At 37.5% G+C, this 24,564-nt stretch overlaps 1 protein-coding gene across 3 annotated transcripts in view; it reads right to left on the bottom strand.

The window, feature by feature from the left end:
- The window catches only part of PEX5L (peroxisomal biogenesis factor 5 like), a 121,268-nt gene that overhangs the window by 12,939 nt on the left and 83,765 nt on the right, over positions 1-24,564 (bottom strand). For 2 of the 3 annotated variants that reach the window (XM_049802133.1, XM_049802134.1), the window contains 6 exons: positions 18,688-18,799; positions 16,625-16,834; positions 15,350-15,476; positions 14,091-14,187; positions 7,281-7,376; positions 477-593 (listed from right to left, as the gene is read on the bottom strand). In XM_049802133.1, coding sequence (XP_049658090.1) covers positions 477-593; positions 7,281-7,376; positions 14,091-14,187; positions 15,350-15,476; positions 16,625-16,834; positions 18,688-18,799 — 759 coding nt within the window. The remainder of the gene's footprint in view (positions 1-476; positions 594-7,280; positions 7,377-14,090; positions 14,188-15,349; positions 15,477-16,624; positions 16,835-18,687; positions 18,800-24,564) is intronic. The other variant, XM_049802136.1, reaches the window with a different exon arrangement.

Below are 24,564 nucleotides of genomic sequence, written 5' to 3'. Positions count from 1 at the left end.
GTTTATTTTAGTATTTCTTTGAATGTTGCCTTTTTCTCTTCTTGCCACTGCAGTGTAGAGGGTGATTGCTAATACCAGTTACATAATATAAATCAAATTAAAACATACAATGGAGGGAATGAAGAAGAGAGACAGAATCTCTATCATTTCTATCCTCAACAGTGTTTGAATGTGCCAGCCCAGATTTTTTTATTTGGTGCTCTTCCTTAAGTGCCCATCTTCAAAAGTGCCCATAATCCAGCAGTTTGCTTTGTGATCCTTTCAGCTGAATTCAGGCAGTGTGCAAGTCTAGATGTCTTCTTACTATGGTAAGGTCTTTTAAATCTACCGTGCTTACAGGCACTTAAAGAGGATGAGCTTTTGGGGGTAGAATTAGCTTCCATGCTCAAAGAGTTTTCTTGGGTTCCCTTGAATAGCTGAGGCTCATCTCAAATTTTCACAGGAAGGGTGTATTGTATTAAAAAACTTTGCGTTACCTTCTCGATGGTTGAGATGGTGACTTGCCCTGGTGCTTCCTGGTTCTCTGAAATCCAGTTTCTGCGAGCCATTTCTTCCCATTCTGCTTGCATTTTATCCCAAAACTCTGTGTCTGACTAGAAGAAAAAGAGGGGAAAAGGGGAGAAAATAAGCAACAAAACTTTAAAATAAAATGGTAAGCTTTTAATTTCTTTCTACGAGTGTTCTGCGTCTGGCAATTTTGCTGAGCAGTATTAATTCTAGTAATAATCATAGTGACTGAAATACTACAGCTTATATTTGGAATTCCATATAATTAAATTTCATCTCTCATATTGGAATGCATTTTGTCAACAGAAAACTCTTTATCTCAGAGGCAACGTATGTTCTATTTGAAGCAGGATTTGCAGCAGCTTACACTACATCTTATGGATGCTAACAGCAAATTGTTACATAAAATTTGACGGAAGTCAATGCTGCTAGTCCCTGGCCAAAAAAAAAAAGAAAGAAAGAAAAAATCGACTAAGCATACATGCTAAAGAATAACAATAGATAAAACAGTTTAAAAGAGAACAAGGATCCCACTGTGGTATATTCAGCAGCATTTTCAACTATGTAAAAGAGTAATGGCAAAGCTTAGACAGAGGGTGTTTGCACAAGAGATTTAATACAAATGGGGCTTTTTGACATGGTGGAGAAATCTTAATATTGCATCATATACTGTGCTGGTGAGAGGAATCTATAAGAGATTATAAAATTGTACAGTAAGATTAACATTCAGCTCAGAGACAAGAGGGAAAAGTGCATATACAAGAGAAACAGAAATGATGAAACAAGAATGAGATTTAGGATGTGTAATGACTGGAATGAGGGAACCACTGTGGCTACTAGAAAATGATGCCAAGAAACAGAAATAGCATTAAAAAAAGAAAAAGGGGAGAATCCAAGTTAAGGTGCTATTTTTTCAGCCTCCACACGTTAGTCATAAGCCCCGAAAAGCAGTTCCATAGCAGAATATATGCTCAACGAACAAGCCTTTGCAAGTTCTCCAGTTCCTACAAGGTCATGGCCAGAACTTCAGTGAACTGGCACTACTGAGGGCAGTTTCTTGGCTTATTTATGTCAAAGACAACAGCACAAATAATTCTATTAAGGTTTAGACAGAACTATTTGAGAGTGAGGTGCTAATCAAAATTAATTGAAGATATTATAAGCTGATCCAGATAGTTTTCTCTGAATCTTCATTACAAGACTGACTGCTTTGCTGCTGCTCCACAGCCAGGCATGATCTGCAAAAATAGAGCTTAGTCTGTGATTGCGTGACTTGCTGCGACCCTCCTTAGGTACTTGGAAAAACAAAAGCACAGACCATATCTAGAATGAGTCAGCAATGAGAACATCTGAGACTAGGTGTGAAGGATTAGGAGGACTTGCACTGGCTAACATTAGGTGTGGCTGCTGTAAATCATAAGGCTCTTTAAAAATGGCAAGGTGCATTCCCTCTCTAGAAATCTCACAGGCATTTCCCTTTGGCTCTTACTGTAGTATATGCCTCTTGACATCCAGCTCTTTCTTCCAGGAGACTCAGAATTGTCTGACTTACGCAATTACTGGATCTGTGAAGGTACCTGCTACATTCCTCTGTGAACTAGGAAATGAACGTGAATCATTCACTCATGGAGAGGAGATTTCACTCTTTGTAATAGAAGCATCAGAACTTGACAACTCTGTTACACAACAACTTACAATATTTCAAAATTTGCTTTCATTCCAGATTTGAAGGAAATACAGTCTTTTAAATAGTTGTGAGATTGTGCTGAAATGTCCATTTAGGGTTGGAAAAGGCTAGGATAATGAATCAGATCACTCCCTCTTTTACTCTTATCAGCCATGACCAGAGGCACTTGAATCCCTTAAACTATCCTGTTCAACAGATATCTCTATCAACTATTTTGCATTCAGTGTAAATCTGCACTGCATTGAAGAAAAAATTACTTGACCATGTTTTTACTAGCAGTAATTTTGAGATTCAGGATGAAGTAAAGGAGTGGCAATTTCCCTTTCCTACAGATTAATATTAATAAAACTACTGAAAATTAATTAGCAATGCCTTTTTAAACAGATTAACTTATATAACTAATTATGTAGAGATACATATATATATGATGTTTATATTAGAATTTTTGCTTGTATTTTTCCCCACAAAAATCCCTTAGGAATTAATGGTTTGGAAACAAATCACATTTCTGCAGATTGTAGGCAAGCATATAAGTGGGTTTAGGTCTTAAGTTCAAATTCTGCTGCTTAATTACGTATTTATAATTCACACAGGAGTTCACTGTGTGCGTACTCCACTTAAAAACCTAACGAATTACTATGCATTCAAGTAGCTGCGCTTGATGTCTATCTATAGTGCATCAAAGGTGGAGGAATAAGGCAATGGGGAGAAGACCTGCTTTACTATATCTTCTTTCAACTCATCATATGCTACCTGGACACAGGCCAGGACCCAACTGTTATTTTGCAACTATAAGCAAAGATTTGCTTGTTTGGGCCAAATGGGCTTGAGTCCCAGCTACAGCTTTCTAAGTACATGCAGCATGTGGGGTTTCTGAAACTGGTATGACAGAGCTGCACTGAGCAACTGGATCATGCACAATAATGGCACCTGATAAAATGCTATAATACTGCTGTGACAAATAATGTCAACAGCAGAGCAGTTTAATGTCCTTGAGAAAGAGGACTGTAAATATTACACAGTCTTTGTTAAAGGCCTAAATCTATTTCAGCTGTTGTTAGTAGCATTTTTTTCATTGACTTCAGTGGCAGGAGGGTTAAATTAGTATTGAGTGTTTCTGAAAATCTGGCTTTGGATCAAGACTCCTAGAGCTAATTTTAACTCTATTTGCTATGCGACTGGTGCTAAGTACCTCAAAATATGCTTGCTACCTTAATGCTGGCGAATTACTTTGGATGTACCAAAAGTTTTCAGACCAGTTGAACACATTTAGCACGTTTTCAGATCATCTGCAACAGTTAAGTGGAATGACAACCAGGAAAAATGTTCGTACCATCTGACTACTTCCAAGCAGAATATTCTGCATTTTGTCAAAGAGGCTATTTTTACTCTTAGTATTTAAAAATATGCTGAAGCAGTTAAACAAATAGGAGGCAAAATATTTTCAGGCTCTTTACTTCCTATGATACAGTGAAAGGGGGTGGGGGGGGGGTGCGGGTGTACTTTGTGAATATTGCTGGCTAATTTCTAAACTTACCTATTTTCATAGCTTTTAGAATAGAATTTTGCCTGTCCTGTACTGCCAAAAATGAATTTGCAGTGTTCCTTCTTGACCAATGCATAACAAAGATAGGTTCTGTGTTTGTTTTCTTTGAATTACTGCATCAACATACTCTTCAATGTGAAGGACACAGTAAGTTAAACTTATGTGCTAACTATGTAAGATTTCCTTAGCTGATATATTCTCAAACCAAAATTTTAAATATGCCTTTTGAGTAAAGTTTAGAGATAAAAAATGTATATCAAGGCAAAGATTCCCATTGTGATTTGAGAGAGTACCAAATAAAATGCATCTGAATGACTCGGGCTCCTAGATCCCAATTTAAAATGTGGTTTAGGCAGCCTTAGGCACATCCTAAAGGGATGTTGAAACAGTGAGACAAGAATATCATAGGTACAGAAAGGATTCTAACCAGTGTTCATGGGAACCACAAAGCTGATGGTTCTGAACTATGTTCTCCTAGGCTTGAATAAAATAATCCCATCTTCTTCCTACTATTGTCACATAATTTAGCTGTAATAGGTTCTGATGCTTCATAACAGTATATTATATGGCAGATGGCTCATGTGACATGCTGGTGTAAATAAAATGATGCTGAGGACAGCTCAAAATTTCTTTTGCGTAAGCTCACAAAACAGTGTGGCATCTGCAGTTTAATCTCTACATCAGAGAAATGTGGAATAAGAAGATACCAAAATTGCTTATTTCCATCTCTGAGACATTTCTCAGAAGTTTTTGTGTTCTTAGTTTCATTTTTATTTACTCTAACTCATTACCAAGAAGATGGTGGATGATGAAACAATCATTTTAACAGATTATAGGTACAGGATGGATCTGAATCCCCATGCTGGTATTCTTAAAAAATTCAAAAGTACCAATTTTTGGTGAAACACAGCTGATTATTAGAAAGATTACATTAAAACATACTTTTTATAGCACTTGGAAATCATGAAGACTTTAGGCTATTTGTGCTTCCCTCACGCGTATAGCAAAGGGCTGAGTCAAAAATCAAGTCCAATTTCCAGAATGACAGAAAAGGTAGCGAAGTCTGCAAGCACCCAATCACTGCAAGTGAACCTGGACCCTCTCTCATGAAAAAGCTAATTTACTTACCTCTTTATTCTTAAAAGATTCCCCAATGGCATAGACATCTTTAAACCTTCTTAAGAAAGAATTACCTTGCAAATCTTCATTAATCTCAAAGTTTGACATCTTAAAACCATTCCCAAAGCTCTAAAGTGAATACTGGGTGGAGGATAAAGTTTGGTGTCTTCATTTACTGAACTGTTAATTAATTCCTTTCGAACTAGGCCACAAAGAACCTGAGATTTGCTTCCTTTTCTTGATCAGTTTTCTGGCTAATCTTACCACTTGGAGCTTTCCCAGTTGAAGGATATTACAGAAACATCCAAAGCCTAAAAAATGAATTTTTGAACTGTATCTATTCTCCGCTTAAGAAAGCGCTAATCTTTCTGAGATGGGCTGCAATTTATTTCAATCACTCTAGCTTTCTTACCACTTCATTTTAGCTAGGATGAAAATTTGATTCTTTTCATATGCAAATGGAAATAACTGCTCTGTAAGGTCTTGAAGAATCCTTTCCTTTACATTTTAACTACCTGGTCCAAGGTTCTATTTTAGCAGAAAGAATAACTTAAGACTGCCAGCTACACAGTTAGGGAAACATTTAATTAGACTCTTTTTAATAGCTGTTTTTGAGACTACATTAAAACATTTTAACAACCTGTCTTTGTTGCCTCAGAATGACCTTTTAATGTGCAGGGGTTTTTTTACAATATATTCTCCTCCTTACTTTACTCTGTAAAGTAATTCAGTAATGTCTTGTAATCTGTTGTTGGCCTCAACTAATTTTTCTTTCTGCTGAATGTCTGGGAACTCCCCATCACGCATGGTGTCTAGCAATTGCAAGAGTACTGATGTCATTTGCTTAACTGCTAACTGTAAGGCAGAGATGTTCATCATCAGATTCCTTGTGTCGCAATCACAGATTACACCACAACATGTCCCACTTTAAGGATCAGTCTGCAGTGCAATTAGGAACATCTAGAGCATTTTAAGCAGTGGCAATTTGAAAGCAAGTCTCTCCCCTGCCTGGAGCAAATGTGTATGATCTGTGACATCAAAAAGCCTACTGTGTGTCACCAGCAGTTGTTTATAAAGAATCTATTTGATCGGGAAAAAACAATGCACTCAGAAAATACAAGAAAAATGCATTCAATGTATAGTTTATAAAACAGCTAATTTACTGATTGTGTCCATTTTAGCCTTGTACGCTGAGACAAGAATTTTTTTGTGTACAATAAGAGAGAAGAAACCATGCAGTCTTACCTTAGCGTATCATGAAAAAAACCTTACAAATCAAATTAATTTCTTAAATTCTGTTTCTAGCTAGAAGCCAGCATATGATTTAGGCCTAGTTTTGTTTGTAATCAACCAATATTAATCTAGAATAGTTCAACTGCTAACACTGGAATTACAATGGTATAAAACTTGAGTTAGAGGAGTCTTAAAATACAGGCAGTAAAATTTAAATCTAAACCCAAATATCCCTGAAGTGTACTAGATGTTTGGAGACTAATGAGACTGCAGTTCATGCCAAAAATAATCAGTTTTGAGGAATTGGTTTCATAGCTTCATCCTTTCCACTCTAAAAACTCATTTCAGTGGCTGTTACATAATTCAGCCTGAACTTTTGCCCTCGGTGGGATGCAGCTGCCTTAGCTCTTTGTGGTGATGGGATTTTGAAGGGTTACCGACTGAGAAGATATGATGCTCAAGATCATTGGTTATATCTAATTTTTTTATTGGATTCTGTTAAAAAACCCTGTATGCCACCTTGCCTCTGGACAGGATCAGGACAGGACTAGTGGTATAGGACAACACTCCAGGCATTCTTCATGTTGGAAAAGTAGTAGTTAGTGAAAAAAACAGAAGTGCAATAGGAGAACTATCCAAGTACATGCACCTTTTCAAACTAAATCGATTTGTAAGGAAATGAGACTACTCCAGTGTTTAACATTCTGCCACTAATTATAAAAATGTATTGGTGCATGGTTACTGGTATACGTGCAGTTATCCGTTACAGCAGGTAATCATTCTGTTTAACAATGATTCCGAATTCCAGTTTCACTGTGGAGAATTGGTTTGTGTCTGAGCTTAAATAACTGTACACATTCAGTTGCTGGGGAAAAATGTGTTTCACTCTTATACTTTAAGTTTGGAAGTACTTACATTTATGGGGAATTTTTCTTGACCCACTTGCTATAGCAATAAAAATTGAGCTTGAAAACTTGGTTCTGTCTAATCTTCATTTATAGCTAAGGTTATTTTTTTTTTTTTTTTTTTAAGGGAGAAACTGCTATTTTAAATGAGTAACTCCAGGAAATGTATCTTTACTTTGCTTTAAATAATCTAGTTCCAACTTTCTGCTATACTTGTGCTGCAAGATGAATAAGAAACCTGTAGAACATTAGCTGAAAATGAAAACAGTAAATGAAGTAATACCTCAACAGCTGCCTTTGCTCTTTCAAATTCCTCCTCTAAGGAGTGATTTCTGGAGAGAAGAGGCCCTCCCCAACGCTGCTCCTTAGTTGATCGTGCCTAAAAAATAAAAGAATAAATCAGAAAGGGATGATATACTCTCTGCCACATTTCTGAGTTATTTCCTTAATTGCCTAGAGCCCCAAATGGCCTTTTTCTTGGGCAAAACTCGTTGTGTCCCTGCATGAATTCCTCTGAATTCTCTTACACTGTAGCAGAGACCATTCCTCATGGGAAGCAGAGTAATTTATCTTTTCTAGACTTTTCACTCAAGATGTGTGAAAGATAAAGAGACATCTAAGAAAAGACAATGCAAGAGTTGGGCTACAAAGGGAAGAGCTGACTATTTCGTGCAAGATTTCTACCTTAATTGTTCCTTCTCCTGCATTATGACTGTGACAATGCATTCCTCTCGCTATGCTCCAGGAAGAAAACATCTCATTTTCCCTGTACATTTTGTGTTTTTCTTTCAGGTTCTGCTTTGGGATCACATTGGAGAGCCAAGTCTGCTATGGATTTCACTGGAAGGACAAATCCTTTTTACAATCAGCAGCTCTCTCTTCTGTGCTGACTGTCAGTTCTGTCAGTTGATCCCAGTGGAAGTACATAACAAGTTTCTCCCTGTTCTTTTATTAAAAACATTTTTTTCTTTTTTTGCACAAAAGGCACAGTACAAAAACCAAACAGTATTCAATGTTGGCATAGAAAAGCACAAAGTGGCCTAATCTTGCTAAACAGAGCTCTGACTGCTAATCCCTTCCCATGTTTGTCAGAGGTTAAACTCATTAGCCATTTGCCTGACCATGGTCCCAATTGCATTAATTTATGTGATTATATTTCTGATGACTATACTTGTAATACTCAATTTCAATGAGCCACATTGCTAAAAGACTAATTTTGCTCACTTTAGACTCATTGGACTGTATCTGCAAGTGTTGGAACGTGCACTGCTGGGATGAAAACATCCAATACATTCCTGAGTTTCATTTAAGTAATATGCAATGCTTGGTCAAATACGTATGTCTGTGTGTGTACACACATGTTGTTTTGTCTAGAACGATGACATTCATTTGTCAATCTAGCCCTAAGGTTTCTGGTTTGTTCCTGAGTCTTTGGTCTCTCAGGTAGAGATTGATGAGTGAAATGTATATTGGGTTGATGATATATGGTTAGAAAAGAATGATACAGCAAAATTTCTGTGAGAAGCACGTGGTGGTGAGGGGCACTGTGTGTGTTCTGTGTTGGCTTCTGGACTCTGCTGCAAGTGACAGGAAGCACAGAGTGTGAGGGAAGGTCTACACTGAGGATCTACTGTTTCTGCTTTCACATCTACTACCTCTGGTCCACGTTGTTTGGAAAATGCTGTTTTTCTTTGGTGAGGCCAGGAAGAGATTTCAGATTGTCATTGAAAACATACCAAACCCCAATCCTATACACAAAATGGTTGTTTTATTGATTAATAGAATTTAGGGCAGAAGAGGTAACTGGTTCGAGTCATCCATTTGTCTGTACATCACATGATGGTATTTGTCACTCAACATCTGCAGGATGAAACTGACGTTCCACAGAGAAGAAATTGAGGTTGTCTGGAATATATGTCTTTGAGGAAGGTGCTTGGATTTAATTTAAAATTATCAGGAGACCTTAATCATATCACATTGTTTGCAAATTTATTTAATTGCCCTCCTTGTTTCTCTTGTTAATTTCAGTTTCCAACTATCCCTTCTTATTCTTCTTTTTCCTGTAGTTTAAAGCACTTTTTAGTACCCCTTATTTTCTCTGTGGAAAGATACTGATGACTTTAAACAGGTTTTAATTGTCTTTTAAATTATATAAAGAGATTGAGATCTTAAATTTTCTCATTATGAGGCATTTGGATTTCAGCCTTTTTTGTGTATCTTTTATTCTCCCTCTTTATTTTTTTATAGCTGTACAGACAACCAAAGTGAATCTTATATTCCAGTACCTGTCTTGCCTTTTCTCTGTACAGAAATCAGGTGGTCTCCTATCTCCTGCTAATTATGCCTGCCTCTACATGCTCTTCCTGCCACAGTACTGCACAGGGAGCACTCATGTTGACATCCTTGTACACTCTGAGCCATAGATTCTTTTCAGATTGCCTTCCAGCACAGTGTTGTAAGTAGAGCCTGCATTCTTGTTCTGAAATGTATGATTTTTCAAGTGACTGTTTTGGAATATGTATTTATACAGATGTCTTGGTCACCAGCTCATTTTTATGACTCCCTTATTTATATTATTTTAATTCCGCTGTTGTATCATATGCAAATTTTATCAGGAATGGCTTGCATATTTATTTTCAGATCAATGATATTGACAACCATCGTTTCTCTTTGGAATCACAGAAGAACACCCATGTGATTACGATTCCTAGCAAATAACTGCTGTTCTTGAGATCAGTTTTAATCTGTTTAAGAGCTGCTTTAGTCATATTATATGGTGTTAATTTTAAAATCAGAATATGGTATGTTAATTCAAACATCTTGCAGAATATCAGACAGCAACATTTATCAACCTGACCTGTAATCTGATCAAAGAATTAAATTTGGTTTTCTTGACACAAAACTCTGTTGATAGACATTAATTATGTCCTAGCCTTTTCATTATTTACGAGTTGGCTCTCACAAAATGTTTGATTACTTCCACTTTTTAATCTTTTGTTTCCAGTGACTGTAATTTCCTTGGGTCAAGGACAATACTGTAAATCATGATGTTCAGACTGAGTAGTACTGCAGAAGGGGAGAGTCAGCTTGTTGGGGTAGTAGAGAGGCAAGAAGGAAGAGGACAAGAAGCACAGAAGTCCTGTCCTCTGCCACACATCAGAGTATACATATTGTCCCTGCATAATCCCCTCAGAAATATACTTTCTCCTCCATTAAATGCACAGCCAAAGGGGAAAAAAAGAAGTAATTAACAAAACCCACATAAGCTGCATTTGCATTTAGACAATGTAGACTCATATTCTGAGTTGTGATACCCAGAAATGAAAGACCCCACATATAACAAACATGCTGCCTTTCACTAGTGCAGGAAGAGAGGTGGGCTGAGAATGGAGTGCCAGCACTGGAGAACTTAACATCTCCAGCTAGTGATGGGGTGGGACTCTGCAGCTGTGTCATGGTTTAACCCCAGTCAGCAACTACACACCATGCAGCCACCTGCTCACTACCCCTCACCCAGTGGGATGGGGAAGAGAATCCAGAAAAAAGTAAAACTTGTAGGTTGAGATAAAGACAGTTTAATAGGACAGAAGGGAAGAAAATAATAATAATAACAAGAAGAATACAATAATAATAATAAAAGAATTGGAATATACAAAACAAGTGATGCACAATGCAATTGCTCACCACCCCCCGACTGATGCCCAGTTAGTCCTTGAGCGGCAATCCCCCCAGCCCCACTCCTCCCAGTTCATATACTGGACATGACGTCACACGGTATGGAATACCCCGGTGGCCAGTCTGTGTCAGCTGCCCTGGCTGTGTCCCCTCCCACCTTCTTGTGCCCCTCCAGCCTTCTTGCTGGCTGGGCATCAGAAGCTGAAAAATCCTGGACTTAGTCTAAACATTACTTAGCAACAACTGAAAACATCAGTGTGTTATCAACATTCTCCTCATACTGAACCCAAGACAGCACTATACCAGCTACTGGAAAGAAAATTAACTCTATCCCAGCTGAAACCAGGACAAGCTGCTTCCCTTAAGGGGAGCCCAAGGTGGGATATGGGTCAGGGTGGAATGGGTATGTCTGAGGCATGGACACTCTGCATACACTGTGGTTTGATATGCTCACCACTCTACAATGGAGGTGCTGTAGCTGACCACTGGCTGCTGTCTTCAGGGACAAAATCCTCCGTTCCAATGCATTTGCACACACTTTCCTGCGCTTGTAGTCTGCTTATGTGCTGTTGGACCTTAACTGTTAGTGAGAGGCTTAAATAACAGTCTTAACTTTTGAGCCAGTCTTCAAATAATGAGCTTAATCTGTTCCTTGTAAATCTTCATTTCATTAGAGTAACGTACATCTGAGGAGAGCTAGGGCCATTAGTCTTACTGCAGCTATTTGGGAGAAGTGGGAAAAAAATTTTGCATTCTAAATATTGTTGCCCCAAACTGCAGATTTCTAAGGTTTACTGGCTTTGCACTATATCTTTGTCTAAGAGTGCTGACATATTAGAATTAGTTTTTTAGCATGTCAGGGTTTTTGTGTATGCATTCTGGGTGAGCAATAAAATATCTGAAATGTTCAGGCAGGCACTTAGAAAGTTAAAACATGAGCAGACTTTATGCATATACAATTGAACATATCTCCCCCTGCAGTCTGTAATTATAAGAGAAAAAAAACACCTTCAAAAAACACCCAAACACTGTAGGATATCTCAGTACTAATAAAAGCATAACAAGGAACTTTCCAGAATGGCAGAAAAAAGAAAAAACAAAGATACTTTGGGCCAATGCAGTTTAAGAGTTAATAATACGTAACGTATGATGTAAGTAGAATACTGAGAAGCAAGACAGCCATTTCCAATGACAGCCACCATGCTATTGCCCGTTCCAGCCTTCAAACACATTTCTTCCTTATTAATTCAAAGCTTGCCTTTGTGATTTTGTATTGGCATAAGTTCTGGTAAACACAGGATTTTCTTAAGAAGATTGCGTAATGATGAAAATGAAAATATGACCTAGTTACTTAGTATTTCACTTTGAGGAACTAAATCTAACATGTCAAAGATGAGTGATGAAGGTGATTATCTGAGAAACTGCTGATGAAAAACTGCAGCAAGTTTGACAAGATGAAATATTTAGGGTATGGCAGAATCTGTTGCATATGCAAAGGTTACCCGTAAATGAGATAGACAAGATCTATAGAGGACAAAGTATGGAAAACATATGCTTTCGTAAAAGCTCTAACCTGATTTCTTTTACAAACAGATTAAGAACTCAATCAAGACAGATGAACCTGTTTGTTGGGAAATGACAACTTTGACAGTCGAAGTATAAGCAGGATGAAGCAGGCAGTGAATGAAAACACTAAATTTCTAAGTAAACTACCTAGAATAAGAACGCAATCTCACTTCAGGTCAGTTCTCTGCACTACTAATTACCAATTAACAACATTTTATGACTTGAATGGATCACATTTGAAAAAAAGCAGCTTATGATAAAACAAAAGAAAACATGAAATATACCAAAACAACAGATGAGGATTTTATATACTCTGCTTCTTTTTCAAGTAGGCTGATTCAACTTCACATTTTTTTGTTTTGAAATACCAGTCATTTTACAAAATAATATGGAGCCTCAACTTATATTGGATTAAAAATGTGGATTTTTTGCTTCTGCAATTATTCTAGTGGAAGATAAACAGGAAATAGACCATATAAAGTAGAGATGTTATATTCTAAATTTGTAACTGCTTTTATAGAAAGCCAGAGCACTTAAATTCTGTGACTGTCTACTTGATTTCCACACATCTTGGTTGAGCACAAACTTCCTGACATGTAGATCTATTAGGCTGAGGAACAGCCTCCTAGAAACAGGTTAAAGGTACTTAAAGACAAGCTGGACAAAGCATGTGAAAACACACTGTCCACATCAAGTGGATGATATTATGCAATAGATCTTTTCCATTACAAAGATGTATAAATCTATTGCGCAGAAGGGAAAGATACATGCATTACAACTAGTTGTAGGCTTTCTAAAGGGAAAAAAAATATCTGTTTGTAATGTAGAGATGGCAGGGAACTAAAGGAGACTTTTTTTCCTAGCCAAAACACAGGAATGGATCCTGATAACTGGGTTCTATTTCTATTTTCTGAAAAAAAACAATGTATAGTCTCAGGAAAGACATTTGGCATTTTAGTGTCTCATTTTTCCATTTTCAAATGAGGCTATAATTTTCTATTAATTTCCAGATATTCCATCTGACAGAAAGGTTTTAAAGACCAGTCCTAAAAATAACTGTGGAAGAGGAGAAAATTATTTTCAGCTAAAAGCTAATCCACCAAACAACTCTCTCTTCCCCCTGCCAGTGGCATTGGCTGAACTTGAAACCTGTCTGTTAAAAAATAAGAAACAAGAAAGAAGGTACATAAGCAACCTGATCTATGTGAATGCATATATAAATGTATGTTTCTACATATATATGCATACATACATCTCTAAAACTACACAACTCTAATCATTTCCGCAAGGTCCTGTCCAGTATACGATATGACAGTGGAATTGGGCAAATCTACAAACCTTCAGCCCAGAGCCCTCTGTATTAGAGTTCCTTTTCCAGCAGGAAAAAGTCCTTTCACCACACTGCTCTCTCACCTATGGAGATAAACTGCTAATGAATGTTGGTCTAATGATTCCTTCTTGTATTCCTCAGCCATTTCCCAATTTTGGGTATTCCTGGTTGACCAAGAAGCCTTGAGAATAGATATATTGCAGGGAGAGGGAACCATTAGAAGTTTGCTTTTCAGAACCGGAGGAAGGGATGCTGTAAATTGTAGTTTGAAGTCTTTCTCTCTGTACAGGAAGGTCACAATTCATTGCACTATTAAACTCTGAATGTTTGAGATGCTGATCTACGTAAGTCACTTTCATAACACATTAATTTGGAAGCTGTGTGAAGAACCAGTTTATGAATCTTTTAACTATTGATCCTGAAAATACCCCTTAAATAGTTCTTCCAGAATGTGAACGGTTAGCCAGTAGGACAATTCCTACTTGCCTTTTTATTGTTAATAAATCTACCAAATCATCTTACCTGTGTTGCAGGTGCAAGTTCTAATTCTGATGTTGAATCAGAGTCCAGGGCACTCTTGACATTAGTCAGCTCAGACTGTGATCTGTTTTCTGTAGACCTGGAAAGAATGCATTTACATACTCATCACTGCACACTAAGACATGCTGCCTTATGTCTTTCAGGTTCATAAGCATATACTGATTAATTAGGTTATTTCTTTTAACTGAATTGTTTAACTTGCAGTTATCAAAACCCTTCTCTGTGTTTCCACTCTTACGCTTTTCAATCACATGCAGACAATAGTTAATACAACAGAACAGAGTCAGGTCTGATTCGCCAGTACAGCCCTGTGTATATATTGGCACAAAACTAGTATAATGGAATAAAGACTTTGCCTCTACCACTATGCTTCTGTTTCATAGCTAGGCAAAATGAGGTTAGGCAATGACACAAGACTGTACCTGCAGTCAGTGTCTAAGAATCAACCACCACATCGCAGGACTTCACCTTGGCATATGTGCATTTTTGTGCTACAATATCTTAATATTCTTTCTTCCTAGAAAATGAAACCCTGTAGACCAAAATCAAATTAACTGAGCAAAACTTGTGTAAAGCTCTAAGTTAATGAAACACCCAGATAAAGGGCAGGTTAAGATACAGGATAAGCACCATTTGGTCAGAAAACTGCTTCTAGTGTATGAAAATGCTAATTATGGTCATGCATAATGTAGTGAATGAGTGTTGCTTACATATCAGGAAGGCAGCAGAATTAATCAATATGAACTGTTCCCAATAGCAAAGTCCAATTCTTCCCCCATTTACATCCCCTGCAATTTTAGTTGAACTGCGTGAAAGAGGTAGTACTTGGCTTGGATATTTTATCTTGCCTCTTCCAGTTATACACAGAAATTCTGCCCTCTTGGTAGCAAAACCAAAATACACTGGATATCGAGGGACTGTCAAATCACTGCCAAGTATCCTTTTTTACTCATTTTACTCACATCTTTGTAGTTGGTTTTGGATCACTGCGTGCCTCTGTAGAATTCTCACCACCATTTATTTAGTAATTGCACCTGCTACTTTTCACAACATTAAAAATTGCTGGCAAAATGTCATTTTATAGTGTACTTGCTTATAACACATTGTCCAAAATGTCTGCTTGAACACATATAATGTAATCATAACAGATTTAATAATATGACTTGTCATCAAGCGAGCATTTCTGTGAATTAAGGAAGCTGGACTGGAAATATTTTTGTAAGGAAAGCAAAGAGTTGTACCATAAAAGCTCTTTTGAAGGAGCTCTGGATGATGATGATGGTCGCTCTGCAGAAGGGTGGACCTTGCTACTCCTGTCTCCATGAAAATTGACATCATCCCATTTCTCTAGCTGTGTCTGAATATCAACTGAAAAATAAGAAAAGAAAATAGGATTCTTTTAAAGAAACTACTGCAGAAAAGTTTACGTGCTCCGCTAAATGTAGGTTATAAAGCAAATGGTGCCACCAAAGACTATTTTAGTTGAGGTCCAATATACAGAAATGTTGTGCACCTTTCTAGCTAATACTCTGTGAAAATATTTGGTAATTCACAACATTTTTCTAAATCTATTAGTATTCATGGTCAGAATCTCAGTGGAACTCTTGGTTTACAATCAGTGATTTGTATGTAATTTAGATCTGTTGATAAAATTATACTAACTATTTGATAGTTTGGGATATTTTTAATTTCCTAATTGTAGCCAAATTGTAAAAATAAAACTTATTTTAGTGACTACCATTTAAAAATGACTGTGTAGGCAACTGATATTATTCAGTCATATGTTGGACTTGCTTTGCAAAAATTGGATGTTCAGCTCCTGTTTGAAGATAAAGTTCTCTAAAAGAATTTCTGTGCTGATGAATGGAAGATTTGCTACCTTGGTATAAATTACATTTACCTTGCAAATTTCTCAGTTGCGGTGCAAGTAATTTAGTTTGGATGGAACTAAATTAGATTCACCTTTTCCAAAGCTCATCTATAGATCATGCTTGGCAGGATATTGAGTTGTGTTTGGGATTTTTTTTTCAATCTGTATAAATATAGCTCTTTTGTCAAGAATGGATTTTTTTTTTTTCTCTTGTATGCATAGATAAAGCAATATTTACAAATATAATGTGTTTTTCTGACATCTGCGGTTCTGAAAAGGACATCCAGTATGGGCTTCCTCTGATTTATGTCCTTTACCAATTTCTCATGATACCCCTACAGATTTTTCTACCATTTTACTCACCCTGACTAAATTCTTTATTGAAAAAATCCTTTCAAAACCTTATTTGCACATTTAGTGACAACTTATACCAGTAATTGGTATAATTGCAAAGGCAAAAATGTGTTCACAGTGTTTCAAGATTAAAGTGTTTCAAGTAGTTTATAATGTGGGACAAAGGTTACACTCCCTGCTAAAATGCGGTGCAACAAAAAATCTGGTGTTGCTCCTTATTTTGTGATAGTAGCAAGGAGAAACTTGTGCTAAGCAAGGCTATGTAGCACTGATAAAATAGCTACACTCTTACCTAAATCTAGTGAAGACTTGTCTGAAACTCTGACAGTCTGGACTTTCTGCTCAGTATCCACACTGATAAGGTCAGAATTGTCTGTCTTCTTTCTGTGGGTTGAAGCTTTTAAGCCTTCACTTCTTGATGGATTCTCTGATTTCTTTGCTTTGTTTTGGGTTTGTAAGACAGGTTCACTAAGATCCAAGAGATCCAGACCTGTTGATAATACTTAGAGACAAAATGTTAGGATTCAATGTTGTTTTAATTCAAATAGCTCACTTCTTAAAATTTGTTTTAATTGGAAAAAAAATTACTGATGTGTTTGCATTTGACTAGAGTAGATGTATATTTCCTGGCTAAAGACGATGACCAGCATATTCAAATATGACTAGGGATTTCAGGTGCTTAACTGGATGCAGTTTAAAAAAGCTTGATTTGCATAAAAGGCTTTTCCTCTAAAAATCTTAAAGACATCTTAGGTCTTAAGGATGTGGCCTTACTCTACAGATTTTATGTTGTAAGGGTTCCCTGTACAATTGAGCTTTTAGATAAGATTTGGTTTACTGTTATGGTTTATCAAGTACTGGTAACAGCTGCTTAGGGCACTACTGTTGTGCCACAGGCCATTACAGAAAAAGCTGAAGAGTAGACAGCTTCTTGGGTGGACTTCTTGGGTCATAAAGGAATAATGGTGTGTTTAGTAATGGTTTCTGCTGTTGTCGCTGTTTGTCTTTCAAGGGAAAAATATTGAATATAATTATAAATTCTACTGTTATTTCTATTAAGGACTATAACACTGTGTTCATTCTCAGTTCTTCATTTAAAAGTTTCTTGAAGAGTAACACTTAAAATTCTTTAGCACATAAAAGATAGAAAAACTCCCTTTTTATCATCATTTTATAGGGCAGGTGTTTGTGATAGATAAATTTGTATTATTGCTTGCAGTGCTTTATCTATGTTCTTGGTAAATACTGAATGTCATCAGTCTTCATAGAATAAGAAATTTTTGTTATTAAATGAGCCTAGCCCGCCCGCCCCCCCCCCCCCCCCCGTCTGATAGATATTCAAGGCAGATATACGATCTACAGATACTTACTTTTTTACAACAAACACCACTCTTAAACAACCTGAAATATTTCTATTCATCCCTGTAATATCTTTAGCTATATATAAAATGAAAAAATATTATTTACAATTGTTATTTAATTCAGTGTTCCAGTTTTTGTTATTAGAACTTGCATATTGCTTTAGACACATATTAATTAGATGTGATGATAATCACCCAGCTGTCAATTATTCATTCAATAATTTGCATGTATATAGATTTTAATTAAATGGCTTCTAACAAGCCAAGTCATTTTATGAGATAGCAATAGAACATAGTAGTGCTATGCCGATTTTATTGTATCTCAGCTGATCTGCTCAACCACTTTGATTACCTTTGCACAAATACAGAATAGAGGAGGCCAGTTTCTAAAAACACTTCCAAAGGACAATATACTTGAAATATAATTCAATATAATTCAAAAGCCTTTCAGGATTCACCCTTACTTTTTATTATCTGCTCTACTATCTCATCACAACACAAAGGAGCTAAGAAATGTGTTAGATTAATAAAGTGACCAAACTCAGCCTGGATAAACTGTTTTGACATCTCTTCCCTTTTGTCTGACATCCCATCCAAGTTTTTATTGAAGAAAATCTTTCTAAAGTAAGGAATGGGTTTGGTTAAAACCAGACTAAATGTGGCTTTCCCATAGGTTAAAATTCTGCAAAAAAAAAAAAAAAAAGATTGGCAATTGGTCAAACTGATACATACTTCCTGTTGAACTTAAGGTCACTTTAATTCAAGCCCAGAGATCTGCTAGAATACATGTGGTTTGGATCACATCAGATTTGCCCTCCAATGTATTGAACAAGGTTTTTTCTATTAATAGATCAGGCAATTATAATTTAATACTAGCTTGTAATTTCGTACAAATAGTAACAAATCAAGAAATCACTTGACAAAAATGTTCTGTAATTAAGATAAAACTAAAATTATTTCTCTCTAGTGAGGGATGGTAAAGAATTTTGTTTACCTGCAGTGTTTGATGTTACAGGCCTTGCAACAGCTTCTGGTTTAGTTTCACAGAGAAAGTCATCAATGGAGGGGCTCAGAAGGGGTCTGCTTTCTTGTTGCTCGTTCACCAGCTAGCAACAAAAAACCCCAGGGTCACAAACTGTTGTTGCAATGCAGAATTTAAAAAACATATTATCACAATATCATGCGCTTTATTTTTGATTGTGAGAGAGTAAGATATTGCAATTAGAAGATGTCCAAATAGCTCTAGGTTAAAATAAAAAACTTTAGTCACTCTTTTGGGGCAAAATTATATTCCAATTTTATAAATTTCACAAAAATAAAGCAGCAAGGTGATTTTTCCATAGCAATTATTGCATACTATTGCTTATAGGGCTAAAGTATACAAGGCCTGATGTAACTCCCTTCAAATCAATGGGTGAAGTTGGCCTTCTCTATCACCAGGAGACTAAGCAGGGCTTTTTTAGTATTTGGAAGTGGTCTTTTTTTCACAAGTAACATGCCTCCCCACAGAACTTCCACGATACCATTTCATCTAGCAAATATGCATTAGCCCGTTAAACAATAACGTGCTGAGACAGAAAACACTTCTCTGCAATACAAAGACATATGAATGACAGTGGATGGAGCCTGGTGAATGTATGAGCTTCCTGCATGAGTTTTGACTGTGTGAAGACTCATAATACAGTTTTTATTTATGAGCAGTTTTCCCTGTTTATTGTAATTGCATGAATGCATTGGTTTTCTGCTACCTAAAGGAAATCTCTGTATTACAGGCTATTTCATGTATTAGGGATTAAAAAGGGAAAACACAAAACAGTCTCAGAAATAAAAGTCTCCTCTCTGCAACCTATCTCTGACTGGAGGATCAAGACCTATGCTGAGCTGGATGGATGTCTGATGGTGTGCCCTGTATTTACTTTATCTTTAATAATGTGAAAACATGTTTTCCCTCTGTCTGTTGCTTTCATCTGGAGCTATTTCAGCATTACTTTTATCCTCTCTGCTCTCCCTCTCTCCATTCTGTTCTCACTCTTTTTCCATTGTTGAATTTTCAAAATCTTCTCTCAGATATATTTGAACTTTTAAATTTAGGATGCTGATATGGACTAGAACTGGCAAAAAAAAAAAAAGGTATTTACTCATCCTTATTTTATATTTGTTAATTACTGGCATTTAGCTACTCCAGTAGCAGGATTGCCTCTGAAGATATTACAGCAAAACAGCTTAGAATCACTGTTGTTCAGTACTTGATTCCTGTATTACAAAGTTGCAAGAAAATACCAGAGCTATTGAAATAAAAAGCCCATTACTTTGATGGATCAAACATTTAAGCTGGTGCCTAATGCTGACTGACTGTATAATATGTGCACTTATTCATTTGCCCAGGTCCTTACAGTTTTGCACTGAAATACCAATTTACATGAGTAATGTGGAAGACAGATGAGTGATTGCCTGCCCAACTGTGTGTAGCAGAACGTGCAAACGTGGGCACTTAATTTAGAAATCTGGCAATGATACTGTCCCAAACTCTAGTTCTGCACATGCCAAACCCAGACTGCAGACATGCCTTACAGGTGACTTAATCATGTGCTTTTTTTAACTGTCCAAATTCATTGTCCAGGTTGCTGTCTCACTCAAAGCACAGAATTGACTTGCTTAATTAAATCTCAACACTTGATTGGAAATTGCATTTATACCCACTGCACACCTTTGATTTCCATTAAAGGTATCTCTACAGTACCCACATTATCTCCAGGTCTATACTTTTACCTAATACTGATATTTAAGAAGACTTTATTTTTCTATTTATGATTTGATGACAGTCCTCACTCATTTCTATTGGTGAAAAAATGAACGTAGATGCCTAGTTGATTCTTGTCCAAATTACTTTTGATATTTTAAAAGTTTCTTTATGATCAAATCCAGATAGCAGCAAAAATTGTTCGAATACTTTTTCCTTTTTGCATTTACACACCCCATTCTAGGAACTAGCATTAGTAACAGCTGCTGCACTTCTGCAGGAAGTTGCGTATTCAGGTGAACATAGTATCTAGCAGAAAGACTGACAAAGCTTCTGGATCAGCTGGATCTTCAATGATCTATTCTGCGATACGCTAACAGCATAAAGAAAAGTCCTACACCATTTGGAGGAGGAAAGGAGGGAATAAAGGAGAGGTTCTATAGGAGTCACTGTAGATGTAAAATCTTCATAGGAAATATTCTTATCTATAAGAGTGTATCAATAGGGTACGTTATCACATAAGATTTAGATGCTTATCAAGTTTCCCATTACATTCCATGGAAATTTTCTTTGATAGGAAAAAATGGGGAAGGAGGGAATGAAGAAGGATTGAGAACCAAGACAGCCAAGATCACTCACTGGAGACAGTGAAGAATAGAAAATGTGAAGACCAATTGGAAAGGCAATTTATTGCCTAAACGTGTTGTGGGGGTAAGAGGATAAACTCTGGAAAGACCAGCAATAATGCTAAGAATCAGTCGTGGAGGGGAAGGAGACTAGAATCAACAAAGATCTGAATTTCTCCAAAGTTCAATTGAATTGTGAAGTAGCAGATGTCTGGCCAATATTTTTTCTTTTCAAAGCTGCTTATTGCGTCCCTGGACATTTCTTTATTATGTTGTTTATAGAAAGAAGACCTGCTCAGCAATAGGCCTTCATTATTTTGATAGCAGTAGTGTATTGTGCAAAGTCCCTTGATAAAATTCTACCATCAAACTGAAAGAAGATTGATGGTAATTTCGACTTCATCAGTTTTGCCAGCAAACACTAAGATTTAATTTTTACTAAGTTGTGTCTTCTTTCTGCTGCATTTGCAGCATTTAATTAGAAAACAAATAGGTTCCTCTTCTCTGACACTCTTACTTTGTGAACATACACACTAAATTCATCAGAGATGGGCCACCCAAATGAGCAGAGGAATAAAGAACACATTTTACAGGGAGACTAAGAGAGTTTGACTTCCTTGGGCTAACAAAATGAAGATTGAGTAGGAATATAATTATTCTTCATGTATGCATAAAGGGAGAGTGGTTAGATGACATTAGAGGAAGAAAGTTGTTTCAGCTATAGAGAAAAGTTGGCACGACAAAAAAGAGATCTAAACTGGCCATGAATAGATCTGGTCTGGGAATTAAAATAATATTTCTAACTATCACAGCAGTGAAGTGTATGAACAGTATTTTTTTTTTGGAGTAGGGGGACAAAAAGCTGACCTATTTAAAATGGCTTTTGACACGTTTTCTACATGGCTGTTTATGATGTGATTGCTTTTGAGAAGTGAACTGCAACCCAGACGATCCTTCCTAGTCCTGTGTCCTCTGCTCCCATAACTAAGGACTGGAAGCTGTAGGAGTGTCTTATTAAAAGGATTGTTGCTGTGAAAAATAATCTCCTTTCAACTGAAATATTTGGGTCAAAACAGGTAGCAAATACATGACCAAGTCTACTAATTCTCAATAAATACAAACTACATACGTATAGCAATAGAACATATTAGAAAAATATGATTTTGATGTGAAGCAGACATTTAATGATTAATCAGACCTTACAGGTTAAAGAGTGCCATGAGTTGATATTTTTGCTGTAGAAAAGCGGGCAGTGGGGTAGGTTTCTGACATTACTGTCTATGCAATGCCACTTGGTAAGCCCTAGGTCTCACACTTTGAATTTCATTTTGCTGCCTCATGTATTGTACCAAATTTATCCCTAGTTTAACTCTGCTCAAGTTATTAGAATTATATCAGGCACGAATTTGGAGTAGTGCTATAAAACATTCATGAGATGAAAACTATTATCTATATTAAAGTCATAATTTATGGTTCTCAAGCACCTTTCAGGGTGAATATCACAGAATGCTTTAAAACATTCATGAATCAAGCCTGGCACCACTGCAGAACTGAGAAGTATTATCTCTATCTTGCAGACGAGAGAAGCAAAGTGAAATTAAGCAAACTACCCAACATCACCCGCTACTGGAGGAAGCAGCACTGGGATCAGGAGCCAGGCGGCTGGCGCTGCACTGCCGCACAGTATTTATGCCTGCAATATTTGCACACACGCCAAGTGGTATAGACTCAGCCTGTGAAACTGTTGATTTCTGAGTACTAATTTAGCCAGTGAGTGCCATAAATTCTCATAATATTTCTAAGAACTTAATTTTTCTTTATAAAATTCATTTTAATTAAAGAAAAAGCCCACACACTTCTTTAACTGAAGGATATTTAAAATCTATGGAGGGTGATATTCCCTACTACCAATACATCTGAAGAGACTCATCCATAGTATAAAAAACTCCTTCTAAATTCAAATGAATTTTCTGCGACTGACTTCTGCTGTTCAACAGCACAACGGGAAAAGGTGCTTTTTCTCACCCCAGTACTGCTATTGGAATTTTTTCTTCCAAAAAAGCATATATGTGGTGAGTTTTGGAGCTTTGGGAGAGATACTGGGAGAGTCAAAAGTGTCACCTGATGGCTGATATCAGCCCCACTGCTTGAATACACTCAAAGCAAGAATTATTTAGCAGAGATCTGAGACAAGGCATAGAGGCAGGGTCAGGCAGTGGCAGTTGCTGTGCTGGAGGCCACGTCTGCCATATTTCCCCTCAGCACAGGCTGGCCGGCCCTGCAGCCCAGGTCACTGAGGGGAATCACCTGGCCGCCATTTTCTGTGCCCTGTCACCTGCCCCATCCCCAGCTGTATCCATTTATTCACCTGATTTAGTTTATTACCTGCAGCTGCCTTTGCTGTGGAATTTTCTTTTCCCCAGTGCTCTGGTTTAGCTAGCGGTGTCTGTGCTGCCCTTAGGGCTGCTGCGAGAGGAGGAGGTGGCAACAGCAGCTTATGATGATTCCCTCTCTGGATGATCCTCGGGCCTGAAGGGTAGGTGGGAGCCCAATGAATGGTGCTGGTTTGAGGTCAAAAATATTAAAGCCTGGGTGTGGGTGTGCTGGGGCAGGAGGGGAGATGTTGCTGTGGGAGAGGCACAGCGCTGGCCCCCTGAAAGGGAGCAGTGGCTATGAGAGGGATTTCTTCCTTCTAGCCGATATCTAGCCTGGTGTTAGTTTCCCTCAGACGCTCAGTTAGCACCTCTTCCTCTGCCCTGCAGTCACCCCTAAATCCTCCCGGGCCTTATTTTCTCCCCTTGCCCCCACAGAAGCTCCCTGCCTGGTAAAACACCTTCCTAGAGCCTCGGCCCCAGGGCCTCTCCTCATGCCTGGCACTGTGGTAGGGAGTCTGCTCGGGGCACAGCAAGCACCCAGCTGCTATTATGGTGGCGGCTCCGCTGTCCCATAAAAACTTGTTTTCTGCTCATCTTCAGGGCCTTTGGCTTATGGTTTTAATGCAGGTGCCTCTTGCGATGCTGGTGTCAGGGGTGGTGTGTTTTACTATGCCAGAGACCATGTGAGATTATGTATGTATACAGCAACTGCTATGGCTTTGGTTTTGCTTTACTCCCAGCCTACACTTTTCATTGTTGTAAGAGACTTATGAAATAACTAGTGAGTAGCCTGATTTAAAATAAAAAAAAAAAAAGGGGGGGGGGGGGGGGGGAGTAGTTCACAGGGCTCTGTTGTGAAAAGTTTCCACAGAGCAGCTTAGTTTGGCCTTAAGGCAGAGGGAGCTGGAGCACACCTGGTGCTCAGAGGAACGGCTAAGAGGACCAACTTCTTACCTAGTGTTACATTTACAGTTGATAATGTTCACCTACACAACCTTCCCTGCTCGTGGCTACAAGTGCTTTGCTTTCTCCTCCTAGAGTGCTGGGCTTATGCTGTGGGAGTGCTGGAGCGCACTGAGGCTGCCAGTAAGGTATGATCCTGACATCCTGTTTTGTATACTTTCTTACTG

The sequence above is a fragment of the Accipiter gentilis genome, chromosome 6 (genome assembly GCF_929443795.1).
Source record: "Accipiter gentilis chromosome 6, bAccGen1.1, whole genome shotgun sequence".
Classification (NCBI taxonomy): Eukaryota; Metazoa; Chordata; class Aves; order Accipitriformes; family Accipitridae; genus Astur; species Astur gentilis.
The sequence above is the reverse complement of the archived record's forward strand: the minus strand, read 5'-3'. Positions and strand labels throughout refer to the sequence as shown.